Source organism: Equus przewalskii, chromosome 1, assembly GCF_037783145.1.
Source record: "Equus przewalskii isolate Varuska chromosome 1, EquPr2, whole genome shotgun sequence".
In the NCBI taxonomy this organism is placed as follows: domain Eukaryota; kingdom Metazoa; phylum Chordata; class Mammalia; order Perissodactyla; family Equidae; genus Equus; species Equus przewalskii.
In genome coordinates, this window is record NC_091831.1 from 137,443,234 (window position 1) to 137,466,001 (window position 22,768).

The window sequence follows — 22,768 nt, forward strand, 5'->3', positions numbered from 1 at the left end:
CATTTACTACAAATCAGAAGTTTTTAACAATTGAAACTAAGTAAATTGAACTTGAAAGTTAAAAAAATTATCTTTTTAGTCATTTAAAAAATAGACATAGAATTATGATTGTGATTTACAAAACAATAGTCACATTTCAAGAGTGATACAGAAATACAGATTTTTTTTTTTAATAAACATACTTTTTGCCATATTCCTTTAAGATAGGGTGACCATACATCCAGGCTCACTGGGACAATTCTGGTGTATGCCTATTATTCCAATATAATTATTAATAGTGAGCTATTCCACTCTCAAAAGTGGCCTAGTTTGAACAATAAGTTATATGACCACTTTATTTAAAGGAGACCAACCTTTAGTTCAAATGAAGAAAAATATACATCTTCTACTTTACGTTAAAGTAAAAATTTCAAAATATTGAAATACCCATGATGGTATACTAACAAACAGATTAATAAAATATAAAGGTGCTACTTAGTCATTTTCCTTTCACATCCAGATACGTAAAAATACTAAGATCTTCTTCCAGTAGGTAAATGACATAGTTTAAGAGAAAAATTTATGCCTAAGGCAAATTGAAATCTTCATTCATCACTTATAGTCTTAATTTTTCTGTGTACGGTATGACTTTCTTGATGCATCATTAATAGAAAAACGTGCAATGATATCATTGCACAGTAATGAAAAGTATACCCTTCATTTTAAAATAGGCTATTGTTGTAATAATTAAAATGTTCCAGGTAACCCTTAGTTGTGCTGTACAAAATTCTGCTGTTCCTCAAACTTAAAAAACAAAACATAAAATTAAAAAAGAATCAAGCAATTTTGACCATTAGCCAGAGTCAGAGTGTGCACTTTAAAACTGGAGATTTTGTAAGATACACTAACAGTATTTTACACTCATAAACCAGTTTGAAGCCTGAAACACAATTTCATTTATCTTTATATTCTATGCTTTATAGTGTCACAGAAAGTGTCCATCTGTTCAGCTGAGATTGCTTCAAATAGTGAGTGGTCAGAAAGACTTAGATGATAAAGGTCAAAGGAGCCTCTTGACCCTGTGATACTTGCCAAAGCAATTGGAGCGTCGGAACTGATATACTGTTAGATACAGTTCACTAAAGCAGGCTCCACTTTAATTGGTAATGATAGCAAGAATGCACAGTAAAGTCATTGCTGAAAGAAAACAAAAAGTATCCAATATAGTAATTTATTACCAGTCAGTAGGTTTCCTGCACTAGGTTGTTTTACCCCTGCAGTGGTGAGAGAAAGCAAAAAGGTACTCTAACACTTAGCTGAAAATAGCTGCCCTGCTGATACCCAGGATGCATGGTAGCCCCATGATTGCCCATGCCATTAGCTTGGTAATATTGTCTCTGTTGTAAACTCAGCTCCCTATGTTCTTCCTGTGTGTCAGCTGCAGATTGAAGGCTTTCTCCTTTGTCTTCTATTTGTGCTGCCAATCACGCTGCTCTCCACTGACCTTTTGGAGGGAGACAGTTTTTACGACCATCAGCTGTCTCCAGCGAGCGAGGGCTCAATAGGTCAAAAATGAGTGGCACGTTGTTTGATTTATACGTTGTTAGGGTGTTTCTTCATTCTTATTCCATCAATGGTTTTCCACATCTTTGTAAGGTATATGTTTTTTGTAACTGGTATATCTCTACCTGCTTATGGTTTTCTATGAAACTGAATCATTTGTTATAAATGTTGAGATGTATTTGGTGTGATATGAGCAAAGCCCTTTGTAGATCTTCATTTAGTCAACCGATACAAAAAATCCTTTTAAAAATAGTTCCTGGCTTCTGTCAATAAAGATAATTTCCCATGCAGGAATATGAGTAAGTTCTTTTGAATGCCTAGATTTATTCCATAAAAATATCGTAGGATAAACTATATAGTGCTGAGAAAAGACAGATTAAAGGAGAGAATTTCCAATTGCAAGCACAGATATAGTAAAATAAATCTTATTTCACATTTCCAGTTGTATATGTGAAGTACAGTTTGTGTTTTTGGTTTGTTTGTGTCTGCTTTAAAATAGCCCCACCTATATAGAATGAGTAAAAATCAATAAGCATATGGATACTCTTCCCTTCCTCAAACACTTGAGTTTACCTCAAGGATCACTCCATTTCATGACTGATAGATACCCCATTTTCCTCAAATCGTGATAGAAATTTATTCCTCAAATAATTATATACAGAGCAATATTAACAACATTTACAGTTAAACATAATACTTGAAGTTGATTTTGTTTTTATAATGGAGAGTCCAGGTGCTGCATTAAAAGTTTGTTACTGTATACATTTTTAGTGGATAAAGTAGTCTTTCATACATTTAGTTTGCACATATAAAATTAAATGACGTGTTATTATAATTCTCCATGGAAATGCCTCTTTAATTAAAGTTTAGACATTTTAGGTTTGATCTTGGAAATCAGTAAATTGTTGAAAAGCATTATTTTCTCTCTTTCTACACACAAGCACACACGTTTCAGCTTTTAATTTAAGCAAACATTATCTAGGATTATTCTGGACTAAAACTAGATATGTGAGGAGCTAGAAAGCTCCAGACAAGATTCAACTTCTTCTTCACTCTCCTTCACTTTTTGACAGGGTTCTTAGCACTGTATTTGATTACCCCAAAGGCAGTTGGTGGGAAACATCCCAAGCCAGCTCCCATTAATTTTATTTATTTTTTAATTAATTTTTATTGAGGTGACATTGGTTTATGACATCATATCAATTTCAGTTGTACTTCATGTTTCGATTTCTGTGTAGACTACATCATGTTCACCACCCAAAGTCTAATTACCACCCATCACTGTACATATGTGCCCTGTCACCCCTTTCACCCACCCCCTTCTGCTCATCTCCTCTGGTAACCACCAATCTGTTCTCTGTATCTATGTGTTTGTTTGTTGTTGTTGTTTTTTATTTTAGAAACCTTAGTGCTTAGCACTTCAAAACAACCAGGGACTTCAGCTTTCAAGGCTAGAATGGAGCTTTATCATCTTTTCAAGGACAGATAGAAGAAGGCATTTCTGAAAGAAAAAAAAAAATTGCTAATAACTTGTTTCTGCTTTTCAAGGGATTGTTTGACTTGCTGAATTAAAATTTTCTCCTCAATAAACATTGAGTTATTATTACATTAGTTAATTAATTTGCTGCTGGTATGGAGACCAGGCACTCATTATGCCCCATGTCGTAAATATTCATAAACCAAAGAATCCTTAAGTCAATATCTGCCTTACTTCTGAGTTCTATTTTTTTAGACCAAATAATTCGAAAGTGAAAATTGTGTGAAAACATTTTAGCACTGGATAAATGTTAATTTATCATTACATTTAATAACAATTCTTTCACTTTTCTTTCTAACTTGTATTTTCTACCATAGAATCAGCCAAAGGGCAAGGTAACAGGCAAAGGAGGAGCTCGTTCATCAGGAGTGTGTGTCTTATTAGGAAAAAAGCTAGTGTCTTAGGAAAGAGGGTAAACCAATGTGGGACTCGCATCAGCTAATGGAAATGTGTATTTTAAGGGAGGTAGCAGAGTTCCCAGAATAAGTTGAATCCCAATGGTAAACATCCTTCAGAGACAAGAAGGTGGATAGGTAAAATAGCATTTAAGTTGTACTTTCCATGAAATTTTTATGTGGTTATGTGTATTAAGTCAGTCAAAGTAGATGGCATGTCTTGATATATTTGAGGGGGGAAAATATAAAAGCATTTTCTTTTCCTGGATATCATGTCAGTAATATATACAGTAATTTGACTTTTCAGGTACAGTTTATGTTGTAATTTAAGACTTTCCAAAATACAATGTAGCAGTATTGGTTTTTATGTATCACTAATGGATCAAGGCTGAATTTTAGGAAATGAATGCCTGACAGTACAGGGAAGACCCTGACATTTATGGATAGTAAAGAAACCTCTCTCACTCTTCAAACCATAGCTGTTGTGTTAGCCTCCACTACTGTGATGCTGTTGATGTGTTCCTTTCTAGACCATAAAATATAGACATGTGTGTTGGTGTGTGCATGTGTATAAATTTCTTTTTCACAGAGAAATGAGATTATATTATAGATACTATTCTAAAGTTGTTTTGTTAAGTCAAAAATATTTGACAGACATCTGTCTCTATCAGTATATACAGATCTACTATGGTTAGACTTTGGACGAAGCCCCCAATAAATACTATTTTAGTTTTCTCTTTCAGAAAATCTTTGATGGGGAAAGCTATATTGGCTATGTTAATATGCAATTATTACTAGTTTATGATGTTAAAATGGACCCAGTATTCTTTCATTTACCTGATATTACTGTGTAAATCAAATTTGAATGACAGGGATTAGAGAAGGATGCTTATTCACATAAATGGACCTAGGGAAACCATTCCAACTTAGCCAATATTAAGAAAATGTGTGAATCAAATGATTTTTGTTTGTTTGTTTGTTTGTTTGTTTTTAAGATTTTATTTTTCCTTTTTCGCCCAAAGCCCCCTGTTACAAAGTTGTGTATTTTTATTTTCATTTTTTATTTATTTATTTTTTTGAGTAAGATTAGCCCTGAGCTAACTACTACCAGTCCTCCTCTTTTTGCTGAGGAAGCCTGGCCCTGAGCTAACATCCGTGCCCATCTTCCTCTACTTTGTATGTGGGACACCTACCACAGCATGGCGTGCCAGGCAGTGCCATGACCTCACCCGGGATCCGAACTGGCGAACCCTGGGCTGCCGAGAAGCAGAAGGTGCAAACTTAACTGCTGCGCCACCAGGCCGGCCCCAATCAAATGATTTTTTAAATAAAAAACTGCAATAATCATACGAATTTAATTTATAATAGCATACTGTCTCTACTATTCTTTTACTTTCTTTTTTTCTGGCAGTTTTAGCAAATGCAAAGGATGAAAAAAAGAAATTTAAGTAGTAAAAATGGGAAGAATGAAACAAATTACTTTTATTCAAATATAGTAATAGTGGATAATCTATATAAAAAATGTGAATGGAATAGAAAACCTAATAAAACAAACAAAAAATAAAGTTAAGTATGGAGTGCTGAAAACAAAACTCATATACTAATATAAAAAACACTAGTTAGAAGGTACAATGAATATAGAAATTTCATTGATAATAGCAATAGAAAAGAAGAAAATAAAAAAGGATAAATATCCAAAACCTTTATGAAAACATGTTTTAAAAAATACTAAAAGACATGAAAAATATGTTGATTTAATAACTCAATGTAACCGCAGAAGAAAAGCACAGTATTTTATTTTATTTTTTTATTTTTTATTTTTTTTCAAAGATTGGCAGCTCAGCTAACAACTGTTGCCAATCTTTTTTTTTCCTTTCTGCTTTTTCTCCCCAAATCCCCCCAGTATGTAGTTGTATATGTTTTAGTTGTGGGTCCTTCTAGTTGTAGAAAGCACAGTATTTTAAAGATTTCTCATAGTCACAAATCTATACATTTAATAACACAAATTTCAAAATCTCCTTGGTGGGTTTTTGGGAACTTCATGAGTTGATTACAAAATTCTTTTGAAAAAATAAATTTATAAAATGAGCTAAGAAAAATTAGAAAGAAGAATGATGGGCATGGAGCGTCCTTCTGAGATGTCAAACATTATCTATCTATCCATCCATCTATCTATTTATCTGCAACAGAGTTCGTTAGTGCTTCAAGAACAGACAAATAGATAAGTGGAAAAGAAAAAGAGTCCAGAAATGAGCATGCATATAAATTATAAATTGCTGTTTGGAAAAAATGGCACTTAAAATCATAGGGGAAAGTTAATAAGTGGCTTCTGTATAATTGAGCATAATTTTTTGGTAAAATATGAAATTATATCCCTACTTTCTAGCTTTAATAAAAATAAACTTCAGATGAATAAAAGTTTTAAATATAGATAGATTACTAGAAGAAAATATATAATAATGTTTTTAGTAATTGGGTTTGAAAGATTTGAGTGGCAAAATTCCCAAAAGATACATGAAAAAAATTATAGTTTTTACTGTTTAAAAATTTTTAAATTGTATTGCAAAACTCCCCAAAATCTATAAATTTATAGCCTAATGAGATTTGAACAATATTTGCAATATATTCTATAGAGGATTAATATCTTTATATACAAAGGGGTTCTTACAAATTGGTATGGTAAAGATAAATAGTAAAATAGGAAATTGGACAAAGATTAACTCTTAAATATCAGAAAAATAAAAATAGTCATTAAGTTTTTCTTACTAAAGAACATCAATGCAAATTTCCTATTATCAGATGAATAAATATTAAAAGAAGTGCTGAACTCGTTAATGTTATGACAGAATAACTTATATACACTCACTTTTGGTTGAAGTGTGTTTTGAAACTAACTTGCAGGAGCACAGTCTAATTTAACCAACATTTTAAAGGTGCATATCTTTTCACCCTGAAATTCCCTTTCAAAAAATTTTAAAAAGAACCAGAAAACTGCTCCATGATTTTAGGCATAGGTATGTTCAGAGAAGGCATAGAAAACGGTGGTTTTCATTTGTAATCTATGGAGAAATGGCTTTTACTTAAAGAATATTTTTGTCCTTTTCCAAATTAGTCCAAATTCTGCATTAATAAAATTTGGAGGAGACACAGTCCAAAGTCAGGACAATGACATCCAAGTATACCAGGACCCAAGAGTGGGGGCACCCTAACTGAAGCTCTGGGTAGACAGGAACCCACTGGCCAGGGCAATCTGTTATGAAGCAGGTTGACTCTTGACTGACCCTGTAATTAGGTGCTTAAATGGGCTAGTGTTGTGAGACACTTATTTTTCACTTAAGCGACAGTTTCCTAAGTGAATTTCTCTGATCACACAGATTAGAGATGGGCTTATGGAAAGGTGCAGGACTGACACCCAAGGGCTGAATCCCAAGTTACCATAAACAAAGGCATACTTAGTAATAATTTTTAAAAACGTGCTGGTTTTTATTTGTTATTTTTCAAAAAGACCTGGAATAACATCCTCAACCATTACGTTTCAGTATTGAGTAGTTTCTGGAGGGAGAATGACATGAAATAAGTATATTTTTCCTCAGTGGTTCTGTGACTCAGCTTATCTGGCACTGTTAGGCTCAATGAAGTCTCCTATAAAAAAACCTCATGTTTTATGAACTCGTAACAGAACGCATTCCTAAATTCCTACTGGTGTAATGCGCTGAGGTGAGGCATACTCTCCTTAGAGACTGGAGGAGGAGAAAATAATGATACTTGTACATATACTGATGACAAAAGGTAAATGTTGGAAAAGAAATCAAAGTGTCATGAAACAAGATTACAACCAGAAAGGGAGATTAGAAAAGGTTTGGGTAAGGAAGTCTCTTGGGAAAATGAGCTTTATTTAGGGGTAGAATTTCTGTAGATGGGGGTTAGGGCAATCTCAGCATGAGAAGAAACACAGAGGGAGAGAAATCAGAAAAGACTGAAAGGCCAAGACAAACTATGAACCACAGAAGAATCAGGCAGCAGTGCCAAGCACTGATTGCAATTAGAGGAGGCTGGGAAGAAGTTTGAGTGAGATGATCTAGACCGCAAGCTGAATGCATCAGGGACTGTCTGTCTTGCTCACCACTGAGTCTTCCACATATGGCACAGCACCTGGCACACAGTAGATGCTTAGTAAACATTTGATGGATAGCTGATTGAATGAATGATTTAAAGGTGAAGGAAGGGACATGGTATGAGAGGCACTGAAGAAAATGAGGATTAAGGGAAGAGGAGGAAAAGATGGTGTCCAGTTTAAGTCTGGTTCACTGGGAGAATGTGGCTGCAGGCAGGTCAGGAGATGGAGTAGGCTTACTGAAGAGGCTGCTGCTGTGGTAACTATGGTTTAATACACATGTTTTAGAGCACAAATAATACCTTCTTGATATTTTAAAGTTAAAAAAAAATTTCTGACTTTTCAATATGTTTCCTTGTAATTTGGTAAAATGCGTGTGCCAAAGAATGTGATTAGGAATAAGTATAAAATCCTGATTACAAGTCTAGACGGATGTTTGCTTTGTTGAAGTACCGGTGACTAAATGTCACTTTCCCTGACTTCCAGGACCATAGTTAAATAAGCCTTTGCCGTGTTGCAATGGAGCAGAAATCTGTCATTGTTCTTCCTTGTGTCATTTTTCTACACCAGCATAACCCTCTGTTGTGTGATTGGAAGGGAATGAAAGCCATGCTGATTGAAAATTAGACTTGAGCATCTCTTACTTTGCTAAGGTGGGAGTATTTGGGAATATTTGGCAGTGATGGAGCTGCCTTTAGGAAGCCCCAACTGTGGTGGTAACTTTTTTATCTCACACCTGAAGAAAGACCCTGTCTAATGTTGCAGTAAAAGATTGGACATGCATATCTTAGGAATTATTCCCAGCTCTTTGTGGGTGAAGTAGTGATAGTAATGTCGAAATTTACTTCTGTTCACTTCTTGTCTTAGGGTTAAGGATGGACAAAACCGCATTCATTAGTTAGTCAGTACTATTTCGTGAATTCATTTTGCTGCTTTTGTAGGACATATAAATATTTTTTATTCCATGAATATCCTTGAATACTACTATTTGCAAAATATAGATTTGGGAAGTAGCAAAAAAGAAGCAGAAGAAGAAGAAGAAGAATTAGATATGAATCCTGCTCTCAAATAGCTCACACCAGAAGATACAGTTCCTGGATTGAAAGAGCTTCGCTCTTTGGGGAAGATGAAACTTTCACACATGAAAATGTTCCGTGACTACCTAAGGCTCAAAGTGTGATACAGAGAGTAAGTGCTCAAGAGTTGAGAGAGGAGAGAGAATATGGGGCTGGAGTGGGCAGGGATGTAGCACTGTAGGAGTAGGATTTGGGGTAGAGCCTGAGAAGAGAAGGATGGCTGTTGAGGTGACAAGCAGAGGCAAAGGCACAGACGTGGACACAAGTCAAACATGGAGGAGGATCAGTCAGAGAAATCTGACCCAATGGAGGAGGGGTAGTAAAGTTACACAAGGCAGAGAGAAAAGGGCTAGACTGGAAGCCGGGGATGCCAACCCCATGAATTTGGACGTAATTCCACAGGCATTTGGGAGCTTTTCAGAATCTAAATGTAATATATTCAAAGCAGTTTTGGTTTGTTTGTTTGTTTGTTTGTTTGACCCTAGATTACTCTGGCAGTACTGTGCAGGCTGGGTTCAAGGTAGGCAACAAGTAAAGGTGTTCTGGGAAAAGCCACATAAAATGATAATGGTCCCTAAACTCAAATGGTGAAAATGTGGAAGGAAAGAAATGTTGTGCAAAGGAAATGTTTTCATCAGCATAAAGATCTCAGATCAACATGTTAAAACATTTTTATTTCTCTTCAATTATAAGATCATTTGTCCAGTACAAAACTAATAGGGATGCAGCAATAAAAAAGAATCTAATATTGATACATACTACAATATGAATGAATCGCAAAACATTTTGCTTAAGTGAAAGAAGCCAGATGCAAAAGTGCACATATTGAATGATTCCGTTTATATAAAATGTCCAGAAAAGGAAAATCCATAGAGAAAGTGATAGCGTCCAATACATAGATATCACGTTTCCCCCATCATCTGCGCCATCCCTTATTTGAAAAATTCCCATTGTCATAAATCTTTCGATGTGGCTACTTTTCCTTGAGTATAGATATATTTGCTACTAATCTTTTTTCCTTGCGTGAACTACACTTGTAACGCATCAACTGTGACTTCCAGTCTTTGTTTATTTAAAGAATAGAAAGAATTTAGAAATTTTCAGAGGTTTCAGAGTGCAGAATGTTTGTATATTTTTATGATTATTTTCCAATCTGTTTCAGTGGCTTCATCCATACCTAGTTAGCCATTAGTTTTTAGAATGACTCATCACCATAGGGTCTTTCAGATTACTAAACTTTGTTTTCTTATATTTTACATGACGAGTTCCTCAATTCTTGCATGTTATTAAAACATGTGGTGAAAGTTATAAGCACACCTGGAAAAAGAAGGTTGAGAACAAAAAGAGGTGAGATTATTGAAAAGCAGCTATCTTAGTTCCTGTGATCAGAATACAGAAAGTAAAAGATGGTCCACCACTGGTCAGAGGCGTTAGAGAGGACAGGTTAAACTGATGAGTTAGCTGTTAAAGGATTAAAAAAAATTATTTTTAACTTAAAAATGGAATTTAAATTATCAAAGTAATGTAACATTTTATATTTAGCAAAATTTAGATTATGATTGGAATTATGTACTAATGCTTTATATGACTGTAGAATGAATCATGTGCTTTATTTTGTATATTTTGCTAATTAAATTGTATGGTTCACAATATGTGACATTTTATTTCATAATAAATTATTTTGAAATAATTATTTTGAAATAATATTATTTCATAATATAACTTCATAATAATAATAAAGAATTACTTTAGAAAAGTATTTAAATGATATTCAAGTTTTCAATCAACAAGCTTCTCTTATACACTTTATATTAAAAGATGTGTCATTTGAAGGATCTGGATTAATTTTCTCTTCTTCAGTCCTTAACTGGTGTCCTCTGCTGGATCCTTATTTGTCAGTGGCATTGGGTGTGAGTCAGGTGTGACATCACTGTCCGGATTTAGTATAATCCTGCATCTTTAACAGTATTTGCTATCTACTTTGCAATTGGATCGCATTATCTAATAATCATTCAGAGGCTGACAAATGGATGGAGATGGGCCTTTATGTTAGAAAGAGAGGAGTGTTTGGGTACTAATTTTATAAATGATCAGTTGATTGTGAATATTTTCACTTAATGATGACTTTTTCTTCCTTATACATCTCAGTGAATATGACATTTCATAAAATAAATCCTTAGCTGATGAGGATCCCTTGTATATCTTAGAAATGATAAATAGGAAACATTATTCTATTCTTTGAAAAATTTAAGTAGATAATGTCATCTGAAGAATAGTCAGAAAAAATAGACTTGGGAATCCTGACTTGGCTATTTACCAAATGAGTAACTTTGAACAAGTCACTCTACTTCTCTGTTCCTCATTTTCCCTTAGTTTAAGGGGAAAGCGTCCAATTAGGTAATTTTTAAATTCTTCTTGCTCTGTCATGACAAAATGTCTAAAATATTTTTGCAGCTTTCATTTATATGTTTTCTTACTTAGTATTTAAATATTTGTATTAGGTATTATTGCACAAATTCACAAAAGTGAGAAGATGAAGATAGTTTTAAGCATCAGTTTTACCAAATGTATTTTGTGGTTGTGGTAGGTTGGGCAGTGAAATCCTTTTACAACAAACACAGTGGGGGATCCAATATGTTTTCAGAGAGAAGATTTATCAGAACATATTGTTAGACAATGCGTTTCCACCTTCAAAGGCAGGGGGTAAAACCTGTCTTGTTTAATCATTTTGTCTTTCTGAATCAGATGAAAAAGGAAAAGGCACAAGCTGAACACAGGAGGATGAAGGAAAAAAAAATAAATGAATAGACTTCTTTTTCATAAAGGTGTTCGACTTATACTTCATACCTATTACAGTTTTTCCTCTAAACTTTGGAGTCTTTTTGGGTTTCCCTTTTATATGTATATTGGGTTGTTGCAAGTTTGAATTTTGTGTTGTTGACTTCAGTTTCACTTGTCATTCAGTCTGGGATCTTGCCAGCACTAGAGGAATGATTTCGGCCCGCTGGCCATCTGGGATTCTACTTGCAGACTTTCTGACTCAGTAGCTTTTCCCAAAGTCTGCGTACTTCAGACATAGAGCTCTGCTCTGTGTGCCTCTTCTTATTCCCCACCTGCTGTTTACGGCATTCACATGTAGGTGTATCGGTACCATTTTCTCCCCAGCCTTACCGAAAATAAGGGGGCTGGAATGGACATCATCCTTCAGCAATACCCTCTTGCTGTCCTGATTGTAAACAGCATCTCCTCTCTTGCCTCAACCTGGAACTTCAGAGAGTAGGACTAACAGTGATGTGATGTTGGGGAAACACCAGCACCTTGTCTATGTGTGCAAAGCCCGGACAGGACATTTTGGGGAATTATCTGTCAGGCAATCAGAGAGCATTCTCTCAACAACATGTGAACTACTAACTTAAAATTTATCTTTAGCTTTCACATTTTTGCAGTGACGTAGATTGAAGGAAATACTTTTTGTGTTTAAGTACTTATTCTAGACTTTTTTATTGTAATCAAAATGATGAATGTTTCTAAAACACTTCTATTATAATGATGGTTTAGATATACTCTATCATCCTAAAAGTAATCTAAGTATATTCATATTTTTGCAGGATATCAGTCATGATTTAGCAGGCTACTTTTAATAGAATTCTTGTCTGAGGAATATATTGTATCTAGATAATGTATAAATATAAATAAGGTTAAGATTAACTATAGCCTTTTCTAAACATTACTAAGTATATCATGTATGCCCAATCTATAATATGTGAAAACTCAGGAATTACTATTATAGGCATTTATTGTCATTCTATGTTACTTATATCCAAAATAATGGTAAATACTGTTTTTAAAGTCCTTTGGTGACTTAAAATATACTCATTATTTCTTAAAAGATTTAAAAAATTTCAAACAATAATGACAGGCTAGAATTATAATATTTAATCATTTTAGGACGTTAAAATATAACAATTGACTTGGATTATTAAAATATAATCTAATGGACTTGTTTCCAAATAGAAATGAAATTTGTTGTATGTTAAATAAATTTGGAATAACATTTATGATTTGAAAATACTGTAAAGCATCCAGTTGCTCCTGAGCCTTAAGGTGATCATATTTAGGGACAGAAATTTAGGACTTTTGTTTACAGCAGTGAAATGGGCCTATTGTGGCTGTGTGGATCACAAAATAAGAAGATGAGACCAGACTAGGGAGTGTGTCATATTGCCAGAATCATTGCCATCATTTTGATTGGCCCAGTAATTAAGGAGGTCTAGATGCTGTGGCCAGAGAAGATTATAGCTTTGAGGATGCAGAAGTGCATAGGAGGGCAGAACCCTGCCTTCAGCCTGCTTGATTAACTGGTAATTCAGAAAAAACCATGGCAATAGTTTGTGACTGGGTGACTTCCTTGCTTAAATACCACTTCAAGGGTCATAAATGCACTTAGTATAAATCTGAAACTCAGCAGTTAGCAAGGCTTTAATGTAATCTGCCTCCTGTCCTGTCTGGCTCATTCTACATTCCCGTATTCTACTCTCTAGCCGTGCTGAAATTTTTACACTACATGCTATCTACATACCTTCTCACCCCTCTTCCAGCCATCACTCCAGGGTCTTCTCATGCTCTTCCCTTTGCTTAGAATACTTGGCCTCCCACTTTTCTTTCGTTCATTTCTCCTTAATCTTTCATATCTCTTTTGTCACTTTTTTTTTGAGGAAGATTAGCCCTGAGCTAACATCTATTGCCAATCTTTCTCTTTTTGCTGAGGAAGATTGGCCCTGAGCTAACGTCTGTGCCCATCTTCCTCTACTTTATACGTGGGACGCCTGCCACAGCGCAGCTTGATAAGTGATGAGTAGGTCTGCACCTGGGATCCAAACTGGTGAACCCTGGGCTGCTGAAGCGGAGTGCATGAACTTAACGGCTACACTACCAGGCCAGCCCCTCTGTGGTCACTTCTGCTTAGGCCCTTTCTTGTGTCCTCAAGGCTGGATGTGAGGTACCTGCTTCATACGTTTATAGTTTCCTATATTTGCCCTTTCTCTGCCCTCATCCAAAAGATGTGGTTATTGCTTGGCACTGTCTCTCTCCCCTCTGTGTGTAAAGAGGGTGAGCTGCATCCATGCAGGTGCTGGGTCTTGTTCTGCGTTGTGTGGACAGCTGCTCACACTGTGTTCTACTTAGTAGGCCCTCAGCAGGGACCTCTTGAATGAATGCTGAGTGAATGAAAACCAGGGATAAGTCCAAAGGAAGGAACTGGGAACGGTGACCTCCAAAACAAGAGATAACATCTAAATTAGAGGAGAGGATACTGAATATTTTTAAGATTCTTGATCTATATTGCCACAATGTTTTTGAAAAAGGTTTTGGCCATCTAGATCTTTTCAGAGTCCAGGTTGAAATGAGTGCTCAACAGGTGGGATACTCTACTTTTTGTTTGTTATTAAATTTGCAAAAATTTTCGCTAATTTAAGTGATCAAAACCAGTATAGTATATAAAATTTTACACTTTTTTTTTACAGAGGCAAATGATTTAAAAACTGTTCCCCTCTGTTGTGTTTTTAATCTCCTTTGCTTATTTTATCTCTTGAGTCATGAGTATTTTACTAATTAATTTTTTGAGTTCTTTGTATATCTAAAATATTAGTCTTTGATTATTTGTCTTGTAATTTTTTTGTTATGCTTCTAAGTTTAATCTGATTATTGTACTTTTGTTTTGGAGGTACATGTGAAAAACAGATAGCCATATCTATTATTGACAATTTCTTTGGCAATTTTGATTACTTTTTTAAAAGAACTTTTGTTTAGCATGGTAAAGTATAGGTTTTTGTATAACTTATTTTAAAAATAGATATAATCATATGAGATATTAAGAAATCACTGCAATTTTGTAAAAGATGGAATTGTACTTTTTAACTCTAGGTGTTTTCCATCAGCAGTATATGAGAATTTCTTGCCATGGCATTATATATTTTACAAAGAACTCTTTTTAATATCTGCTTAGTGTTTTAATGTGTGCATATACTATCATATATTTAGCCAAATCTATATCATGGAACATGTAAGTTGTTTTCAGCTTATTCATATACAAAATTCTATAATGAACATTCTTTTTCATATAATTGTGTGCATCTTTGTAATTTTACCCTTAGGATAAATTATTTTTAAAAGAATTTCTCCATCCAAGGGTATATAATATTTTAAGGTTGTTGATATATTTTGCCAACTTCCTTCCATAAAAAGGGTACCAGTTTATACCCATCATGCAGTGTAAGAGAGTGCCTATTTTCTCTCTTTGTTATCAAAACTGAATATTTTAATTTTTAATGCTCTTTACAAACCCAATTTTCTATCTCTTTGTGAGTGAATAGTTTAAGCATCAGTTCTGCTCGAGTCTCTAAAAGTAGTGGAGAAGATATTTTAAAATGCACCCCTAAAAATAATACATATCTGAGTTAAAAAGAAAGTGTTAGAGATAAAAATCTAAATGAGAGCACAAATCCAGACAGGTGGGAAGAAAGCTGAAAGAGCATTTGCTAAGCCCTGAGTTCACTCAGTTTTACTTGTAACTGCTACACAGATGATTAGAGAGAATGTCCATGTCCAGTGCATTGATGGGAAGTTGGGTTGGAGATCACTGCATAAATCCATTATCCTCTAAGAGCTACATATGCAGTGAAAAAGTGAACCTAGGTGATGGATATATTCCACAAAAGGAGATAATAAAGACATTTGTGTTTGTTGGCTTTAACCCTTGATGGATGGGGGAAAGTAGTTTTACCTGAGAAGTAATAACCATAATCCAGACTTCACACAGGTTAAGGTTCAGAATTCACACTACCAGCAAAGAATGAAAAACTCTTACACTGAAATTTTTGTTTAAAGAGGGCCCTGTTTGTAGTACCCCTGGGTACCTGGCAGTCGCAAACACAAATCCTCTCCTGAAGTATGCATCTTCAACCCATGTCTCAAAGGATCCTCACCAATAACGTTTCACACATGCACACACACACACACACACAGAATTGCAAAACATATAAGGAAACAGGAGAGCATCAGCAAAATCAAAAAACAGAGTCATACTCATGAAGATTTTAAAAATTGGAATTACAGACATAGCACACAAAATAAGAGTCTTTAAAAAATAAAAGAAGGGTTTAAAAATATGAGTAAGAAGTAACTGGCTATAAAAGTGACCAATTTGTTTTTTAAAGGGACCAAATAGTACTTCTGGAAATGAAAAAATGTAAAAATCAAAAATTAGAAACTCAATGGGTAAGTTAAATGGCAAAGTAAAGACAGGTGAGAAGAAAATTGGCAAACTAAAAGAAAAATTCTGAAATGATTGCCCAGCATGTGGCACAGAGAGACAAAGACATGAAAATCTTGAAACGGGATAGACTGTCTGACAAATAGCTAATCAGGGTTGCAGAAGGGAATAATAGAATAGGGAGAGAAAATAGAGAGATAAGTCTGAGAATGCCACAAAATTAATGAAATATAGGAATACTCAGATATGATGTAGGCTTAGTGGAAAACACCCACACCTAGAAGAATTGTGGTGACTCTACAATTCTAAGCAGAACATTAAAGATAAAAAGATCTAAAAAGCAGTGGAAAAGACAAGTGGAGTGGCAGACTACCTGCTGACATCTCAACCACTTCAAAGCAAGCCAGAAGACCACAGAATAATGCCTTCAAAAATGCTGTGAGAAAATAAGTCAAGTTAAAATAGTATACTCAGTGAAACCATCCTCCAAGAAAAACGTTGTTCCATTGAGAGGATCTGCAAAGTCAAAATTTGATTCTTTGAAAAGAATATAAAAATTGACAAACCTCTAGCAAGAAAAAAACAAAAGCAACCAAAATAATACCAGAAATGAAAAGGACCCATAGTTATAGATGCTACAGAAAGATTAAAAATTGATAAGCAAATCATATAAACAATCTTTTGAACAACTACAAAGCTATCAAAAGAAATTAACCAGGGTCTAAATAAGTGGGAGATATAATCTGGAACTCTAGGAACATCCACACATTTATATAGAAGAGTAAAAGACCATAGGAAGAACAGGATACGAGAAACTACCAACCAGATTTTGTCTTTTTGTAAAGCTATTAAACAATGGAGTATTGTACAGCCATAGATAAATTGATTAATGTCCTAGGTAACAGATCAGTGAGAAAAGGACAAATTCACAAATGATGATGGAACATTTGGATATCGACATTAGAAAAATGACAATTATTCCCTATTGCAAACCAAACATGAAAATGAAAAAGTATTAAAGAATTAAAAACTTGTGTGGAACTTTAAATTTTAGAAAAAGTATAGATAAAAATTTTTATTTCCTCTAGATAGGGAAAGTTTTCATTTTTCTTTTTAAAGAAGACTCAAAAGGTATAATCTTTAAAGTAAATGTTTCTTAAATTTGACAGTTTAAAAATAGGAATTCTATGTTCTTCAGAAAAGACTAATAAAAATAGTGAAAAGACAAGCCACAAATGGAAGATATTTGGACCACATAACCAACAAAATATTACTTCCAGAATAAATACATAAGCCTAAAAATCAATAAGAAAAGCACGAATAGAAAGTTTATAAAAACCATAGGTAGGCATTTTATAGAACAAACATAAAAGGCCAATGAAATATTGCAATAATATTCAATTAATGGTAATAAAGAAATGAAAATTAAAACTACAAGGGATACCAACTTATATTCTTCATATTGACAAAAATGAGATCCTGTGTTAATAAGGATGTGGAACATGGAAACTCTTTATACAATGCTATGAGATTTATAAATTGGTACAATCATTTGAGGAAAAAACTTGAAATAGTCTCATAGAGTTGAAGATGTGCATATTCTGTGAATTATCAATGTTACTCTAGAAACTTTTGAAAATGTGCACCAAAAGTCTTTACCCAAAGAATATTCACTGTAAACTTTTTCTTTTTGTAATAGTAAATCTTGAAAATAATTTACATATCGACTTAAAAGCAATGGATAAATAAGCTATAGTTATCATTGAATGTAATACTTTAAGCAGTGAAAATGAAAGAACCACATACAACTATAATCATCACCATGAATTTTGCAAAAGTCAAATTCAGCATAAGTAAATCAGGGAAAATTATAAATAGCACAATTAATATTTATATGAAAATAAAAAAACATGCAAAATTAAATAGGTCTATTAGGAGTATATATTTAACCTAAGCAAAGAAATCATGAACATGAAATTCCAATATTGGTTACCTCTGACAGTAGGCAGGGGTATAGAATCAGGACAGGTTCTATTTTCTAACCTGGATGGGGACACTTGGTTAATATTCCTTTAACTTTTCATTTACATTATTTATTTACTATGAAATATGTAACACCTATAGGAAAAAAAAAACCAGAACACAGGACAAAAATATACAGCTCAGTGAACTGTCACAAAGCACACACCTGCATAATCACTACATAGATTAAGTAGTAAAATATTCAGCACCCCAGAAATTATGTCCTCCAAAGGTAACCAGTATCCTTATAGATAAGGCAGACAGTTAATTCCTTTGTGTCCAGCTTCTTTGGTCAACATTATGTTGGTAGAGTCATACATTTTATACATGTTTTTGAATGTCTATAGTTCTTTCATTTACATTGTTGCATATTTTTCCATTGCATGGATACATCACAATGTCTATCCATTCCACTATAGATGGACATTTAGGTTGTTTCTAGTTTGGAGCACTTATGGATAATGATACTGTATAGTTATGTCCATGTTTCTTGGTCTACAACACTGATAATCTTACAAAGACTAAATGTATGATTTATATATTATTTTGTATGTATTAAACATTAAATAAATTAATGTAAGAAACTCTTTTTGCTAAATTAATAGGTAATGAATAGTATTATCTTAATTTCACTTCTTAATTACTACTGGTGGTAATCAATATTTTAATTTGAATATTATTCTTTGTGAATTGCTGTTGATGCTATTTGCCCATGTTTCAGTCTGTATAGTACTATTTTTGGTTTTCAGAAATTATTTGTTAATAATTATACTAACCCTTCTACTATCTTATTGGTGGAAAAATGTGTTTTTTAGGTTTGTCCCCATTTTGTCTTTTTACTTTTAGAAATTATTTATGGTTGTTTTTTAAAATTTTCTCTTTCTATGATTGTAAATTAAATAGATCATCACTGCAAAAAATTCCAAAAGACTAAATAAAAAAACCAAAAGCCCCTAAAGTATAAAGATCATTTTAATCCCCTCTTCTCAATTAACTGTTTTTAACATTTTGTTGCATATTCTTTGTGACTATATATATAACAGATGTATGTACACACACATATATTTATATTGACTATATATGTATTGACTATGTATAATATATGTGCTTATATTATATATTAACTATATATTTATATACATATATTTGTGCTTATGTGTATATATGTATATATCAATATGTAGAAATATCTATATATTCACACACATATAGTTTTACAAAAAGGGGATTATTTTTCCTGCCTAATAGAACACTTCTTTTCCCAATAAATATAGTTTTACACCATCATTTAAAAATATTTGAGAAGCTGGCCCGGTGGTGCAGCGGTTAAGTTCACACGTTTCGCTTTGGAGGCCCAGCGTTTGCCAGTTGGGATCCTGGGTGCGGACCTATGCACTGCTTGTCAAGCCATGCTGTGGCAGGCATCCTACATAAAATAGAGGAAGATGGGCACGAATGTTAGCTGAGGGCCAGTCTTCCTCAGCAAAAAGAGGAGGATTGGCAGCAGATGTTAGCTCAGGGCTAATCTTCCTCAAAAAAAATTTCAGTGGTATTCTGTTGTATAAATATGATAAGCTCATTCAAGAAATATTTATTGAGCCTCTTAATAATGCTGCATCATCTTAAAGGCCTTAGGACCAAAGTAATACATAAAACTCCTGCAAAGGTGAAGTTTGAATGCTATTGGGGAAAATATACAGTAAACAAATATTTCATATAATATAAGGTAATCATAAGTACGAAGAAGAAAAAAAGGCAGGAAAGAGGATGGAGAGTAATGGGTTGGTATGAGGGATTAGGTACTCAAGGAAGGCTTTATATGTGAGAAGGAACATAACTGAAATATAGGGGCCCACTATGCTAGTATTTAGGGCAAACTCATTTTAGGCAGAGAAAGAATAATGCAAGTCCACAAGGTGAGCCTTAAAAAAAAAGCAATTTGATATTGTTTAACATTTAGGTTACTTCCAATTATTTAAAATTTTAACACATTTGGAGAGACCATTTTTAGTAAAAGACTTCCTAAATTCTTGTAGATGTTCTAACTGTTCTCTTTAGTGTTCAAACCCACTTTTTCCCTGTTGTATGTCTTCAGTATTATATTGATAGGAAGAAGTGAAAGTGTGTATTAAAGGACGTTAATCTGATGCTGTCTTACTCCACAGGCCTAATTCATAATTTTTTAGAGAAAAATAAGTTTTAGAAAGGAAAAAAAGTTTTCAAAGAATCTTAGAATGTAGAATGTTTAATTTAGAGGGGAATTTTTATTTATTTATTTTATTTATTTATTTTTTCTTTTTTTGAGGAAGATTAGTCCTGAGCTAACTACTGCCAGTCCTCCTCTTTTTTGCTGAGGAAGCCTGGCCCTGAGCTAACATTCGTGCCCATCTTCCTCTACTTTATATGTGGGACGCCTACCACAGCATGGCGTGCCAAGCAGTGCCATGTCCGCACCGGGGATCTGAACCGGTGAACCCTGGGCCATTGAGAAGCAGAACATGTGAACTTAACCACTGTGCCCCCAGGCCGGCCCCTAGAGGGGAATTTTTACAGCTAAGACAAAAAAATTGAAATGACTTGCCTTTAGTTGTACTGTTACTTAATATTTCCTTTTTATGCCATTTTAATATCATGGAAACTATAATAAAACCACTTAAAAAATAAGAACTTTGACACATAACTTTTTTTATCTCACTTAGGTTGCTGATGCCAAGTGTTTCTCAGGACCTTTTAATGTCTTGCCTGTGAAAACAAAATGGAGTAGCACTGGCTTTCATATCCTTTTATTTGATCTGGAAAACCTTGTTGAACTTTTGTTGCCAACTCCAGTCTGTGATGTTGACCCTTCCAATTCGTTTTATGGTAGTGAGATTCTGAGAAGAGCCAAAAGCACAGTCGAGAAGAAAACATTGACGCTGAAAAGAAATAAAACTGCCTGTGGTCCTCTCCCAGCGGAGGCACAAGCCAAGCCTGTTAGTGAAAGCCCAACCCAAGGAGATAATACCATCAAATTCTTAGAAGAAAATGATGGCATTAAAAGGCAAAAGAAAATGAAGTGCTCCAAAAAGATGCACCCTAAGCCATCGAGAAAAGTCGATGCCAACCTCACAATAGACACAGCTAAATTGCTTCTCTCTTGCCTTTTACCATGGGGCGTGGATAAAGAATTAGATAATCTCTGCATTAAGCATCTCAATATTTTAAAGCTTCAGGGTCCCGTTTCTTTAGGACTTGCTTCAAGTGAAGATCACTTCTCATTGATGCTGCCAGGTTGGGATGTATGCAATGCTGAAATGAAAAAAGACTATTCAAAAGTAAATTTGTTTTCCAGTAAAGTTTTGGACTTGTCAAATAAATACACATCCACTCTTCCAAATCAGACTGGGATGCAGAGAGGACTGGAAAATGATTGTGATTCTTTGCAAGAGTCAAAAACTATAGTTTATTTATTGAGCAGAATATTTTTAGTTAATAAGTTAGTTAACATGCCTTTAGAATTGGCATGTGGAATTGACAGGTAAGACATGCCTAGAAATTTTGACTATTATTATTCTAGACTTTAAAAATGTTATCATTATTTGCAATATTCAGCTCTCTAGCCTTCTTCCCTCCCTCTCTCCTTTCCTTCTTTCCTTCCTTTCTTCTCATAAAGAGTAAATATGCAAGAATTCCTTCGGCTCAAAACATATTTAAGAAAATCTACCTTTTAATTCTTTGGTATTAGAAGATAATTTAGACAATAAATCTATATGTTTTAAAATTTATTCATTCAAAAAAACTTCAAAATTTGTTGCATTCAACAAAACAACAAATCCTTTGCTCTCATAATATGTGCCAGGGAAATCATACTGATGGATGCTGAATGATTCGATAGATAGATAGATTTGTGCACACCTTAAAATCCGTTAGCCTTGCTGTGAATTAAGTAGGAACAAAGAACATTTAGGTAAATGCCTATGATGTATTTCATATATCATCAGGAAAGGAAATGTTTGAAGATTTTACACCTCAAATTCCACTATTTAATTTGTACCCTGGCGTATTAAAATAGAAGAGACTATCAGTAATTCATTTCTAGAAACTACAGTTCAGTAATAATAACTATTTTTTTGAATGTTTAATGTCTACTAGTCACCATATAAGCTCTTTACATACATGATTTCATTTCATATGCACAGCAAAGCTGGGATACAGGTACTATTATTTTGCTCATTGTATAGATGAGGATATTGAGGCTTATGAAGAGAAAGTATCAACCTCAAGATTCGTTCAGTTCCCTAGATGCTGATTCAAGGCTTATTCTAGAGCCTAATTAATTACTAACCTTGACTCTGGATGTTTACCCTCTCCCACTGCTAAAATTCAACGTGGTTTTCCATAGTCTGATGTTAGAGGATTGAATTCAATGCACCAAATCCTTACTGGCCTTAACACTAGCCTACAGAGGAAATATAAATAAATCTCTCCTTTGGGTAGGAACTCATTCAAATGATAAAGATAATGCACGTGAAATAAGTAGGAAACTCTGAAGCAGGGTAAAGGAACAAGGAAAAACATTCATAGGATAGATAAGTATTACAGGTGGTCAGTGTAAAGAGAATAATTAGTGTGAGATGAAACCATCAGAAAGCCTTTATGGAAGAGATACTGTTTGAACTGCCCACTACATGGTGCTAAACAGTCCTTGACATTTCTGTTCATTGACAAGAGCTCAGTTCAACAAATACCTGTGCCAGGAACAGTAAATAGACACAGTTCCTTCCCTCAGTGAGCCTACAATCTGGCAGCAAGTCCATATGGATTACATAGGAT

At 34.1% G+C, this 22,768-nt stretch overlaps 1 protein-coding gene across 3 annotated transcripts in view; it reads left to right on the forward strand.

The window, feature by feature from the left end:
* The window catches only part of WDR72 (WD repeat domain 72), a 219,658-nt gene that overhangs the window by 108,709 nt on the left and 88,181 nt on the right, over positions 1-22,768 (forward strand). For all 3 annotated transcript variants that reach the window (XM_070579987.1, XM_070579998.1, XM_070580009.1), the window contains one exon: positions 20,656-21,473. In XM_070579987.1, the coding sequence (XP_070436088.1) occupies positions 20,656-21,473 (818 nt within the window). The remainder of the gene's footprint in view (positions 1-20,655; positions 21,474-22,768) is intronic.